The sequence below is a fragment of the Mastomys coucha genome, unplaced genomic scaffold, assembly GCF_008632895.1.
Source record: "Mastomys coucha isolate ucsf_1 unplaced genomic scaffold, UCSF_Mcou_1 pScaffold12, whole genome shotgun sequence".
Classification (NCBI taxonomy): domain Eukaryota; kingdom Metazoa; phylum Chordata; class Mammalia; order Rodentia; family Muridae; genus Mastomys; species Mastomys coucha.
The window spans coordinates 34,893,434-34,896,284 of NW_022196894.1; the positions used below are offsets into that span (position 1 = coordinate 34,893,434).

The 2,851-nt window shown below is 38.8% G+C and overlaps 1 protein-coding gene across 3 annotated transcripts in view; it reads left to right on the plus strand.

Annotated features, from left to right (window-relative positions):
- Nucleotides 1-2,851, plus strand: part of Polq (DNA polymerase theta) — a 92,692-nt gene that overhangs the window by 9,053 nt on the left and 80,788 nt on the right. For all 3 annotated transcript variants that reach the window (XM_031363825.1, XM_031363828.1, XM_031363827.1), the window contains one exon: nucleotides 563-671. In XM_031363825.1, coding sequence (XP_031219685.1) covers nucleotides 563-671 — 109 coding nt within the window. The remainder of the gene's footprint in view (nucleotides 1-562; nucleotides 672-2,851) is intronic.

Genomic DNA, 2,851 nt, shown 5'->3' on the forward strand with positions numbered 1-2,851 from the left:
TATTTATTTATTTATTTATTTATTTATTTATTTATTATCTGTATGAGTATACTGTAGCTGTACAGATGGCCATGAGCCATCATGTGGCTGTTGCTTCTGGTTATGGCATTTATCACAGCAACAGGAAGAAGTCTAAGATATTGGGTTTGGTTGTTTTGTTAGCCCTCAGTAAGCTAATCACTTTTTGTAATTAGTATATATGGTGATAGGATTGCTTAAGATTTTTAAAACAGCCAGGCAGTGATGGCACACACCTTTAATGCCAGCACTTGGGAGGCAGAGGCAGAGCACGTGGATTTCTGAGTTTGAGGCCAGCCTGGTCTACAGAGTGAGTTCTAGGATAGCCAGGGCTACACAGAGAAACTCTGTCTCAAAAAAAAAAAAAAAAAAAAAAGATATTTAAAACATCTTGAAAGGAGCCTGGCTTTTCCTCTATGGTGGAACTTTGCATTACCTGCAAGATCTTAGTATGAGCTATTTTCTGTTAGACATGTGCTGCTAAATCTCAGAATTCTTAGAACTGTGCAGTTTTGTAAAAGGTCAATTTGGAAAATCCTTGTAGGAATGGTGGTTGTGGATGAGCTACACATGCTGGGGGACTCTCACCGAGGGTATCTGCTGGAACTTTTGCTGACCAAGATTTGCTATGTCACTCAGAAATCATCATCATGGTAAGTACTCGAAGTAATTGATTTCCTGATATTTAAAAAGATGTTGAAAAAGATCTATAAAAATGAAAACATGAGATTTACAGGAATATAGTATCTTTTTAATTCAAACAAATTCATGGATAATAGTTTGTTCTTGTTCTATAAAAGTTCTCAACCTGTGGGTCTTGACCCCGTTTGTAGTCAAGTGAACATTTCACAGGGGTTGACTAAGACCATCAGAAAACAGGGATATTTTAATATTAAGATTCATAACAGTAGCAAAATTACAGTTACAAAGTAGCAACAAAAATAATTTTATGTCTGGGGTTCACCACAACATAAGGTATTAAAAGGCTGTAATATTAGGAAGGTTGAGGACTGCTAATCTAAAAGAAGTACTTAATTGATGTTAGATGACTTTTGCACTTTTAAACTTCTGACTGCTCAGTTTCAATGCATAGGTTATGATATTTTTATGATAGCTTAAATATCTAGTGTTTTGTTATATATATTTATATCTAATTTAAGTAGTAAAGACTAATTTTGTAAAATGGCATTTTTCTTTTCCTTTTTTTTGGTTTTTCAAGACAGGATTTCTCTGTGTAGCCCTGGCTGTCCTGGAACTCACTCTGTAGACCAGGCTGGCCTCAAACTCAGAAATCCGCCTGCCTCTGCCTCCCAAGTGCTGGGACTAAAGGCATGTGCCACCACTGCCCGGCAAAATGGCATTTTTCATCTCCTAGAGCATAGACTGTCAACTTCCAGCTACTTACATTTTTAGTTTTAGATTTTATATATTGATTTCTTATTTTAAAAATTAATTTAAAGATAAATTATTTTTAGAGAAACTTGAAATAGAATAATCATCACACACCAAAAATTAACGAAAACCAAGTCTGTACATCTCAACAAACAAGTAAGAAAAAATTCATGATGAATTTTTACTCTTTCATTATCCAAAATATTTTTTTGCATTTGTTAGACTGCTTTCAAACATTAAAACATTTCTGACTACTCATTTAAACCACCCACAAAGATGATAGAATTAGAACTAGAAAACCTTTAGCTTTCTGCTCTTTCTCGTAACTTGTGTCCATAACTTGCACTCAGTCCTTTGTAATCCCCTAATAGCCTTTCTTGTTCACTTTTTGTACTGGCTGGTTTTGTGTGTCAATTTGACACAAGCTGGAGTTATCACAGAGAAAGGAGGTTCCCTTGAGGAAATGCCTCCATGAGATCCAGCTGTAAGGCATTTTCTCAATTAGTGGTTAAGGGTGGAAGGACCCATTATAGGTGGTGCCATCCCTGGGCTATAGTCCTGGATTCTATAAGAAAGCAAGCTGATCTTCTGGGCTAATATCCACTTATCAGAGAGTGCATACCATGTGTGTTCTTTTGTGATTGGGTTACCTCACTCAGGATGATATTCTCCAAATCCATCCATTTCCCTAAGAATATCATAAATTCATTGTTTTTAATAGCTGAGTAGTACTCCATTGTGTAGATGTACCACAATTTCTGTATCCACTCCTCTGTTGAGGGACATCTGGGTTCTTTCCAGTTTCTGGCTATTATAAATAAGGCTGCTATGAACATAGTGGAACATGTGTCCTTATTACATGTTGGAGCATTTTCTGGATGTATGCCCAGAAGTGGTATAGCTGGGTCCTCTGGTAGTACTATGTCCAATTTCCGGAGGAACTGCTAAACTGATTTCCAGAGTGGTTGTACCAGTTTGCAATCCCACCAGCAATGAAGTAATGTTCCTCTCTATGGAGCAGAGACTAAAGGAAGGACAATCCAGAGACTGCTCCACCTGGGAATCCTTCCCATATTCAGTCATCAAATCCAGGCACTATTGTGGATGCTGGCAAGTGTTGGCTGACAGGAGCCTGATATAAGCTGTCTCCTGAGAGGCTCTGCCGGTGCCCGACTAATACAGAAGTAGAGGCTCACAGCCACCCATTGGACTGAGTACAGAGTCTCCAATGAAGGAGCTAGAGAAAGGACCAAAGGAGCTGAAGGGTTTGCAGCCCCTTAGGATGAACAACCATATGAACTAACTAGTACCGTCAGAGCTCCCAAGGACTAAACCACCAACTAGAGTACACATGGTGGGACTAATGGCTCCAGCAGCAGAGGATGGCCAAGTCGGTCATCAATGGGAGGAGAGGCCCTTGGCCCTGTGAAGGTTCTATGCC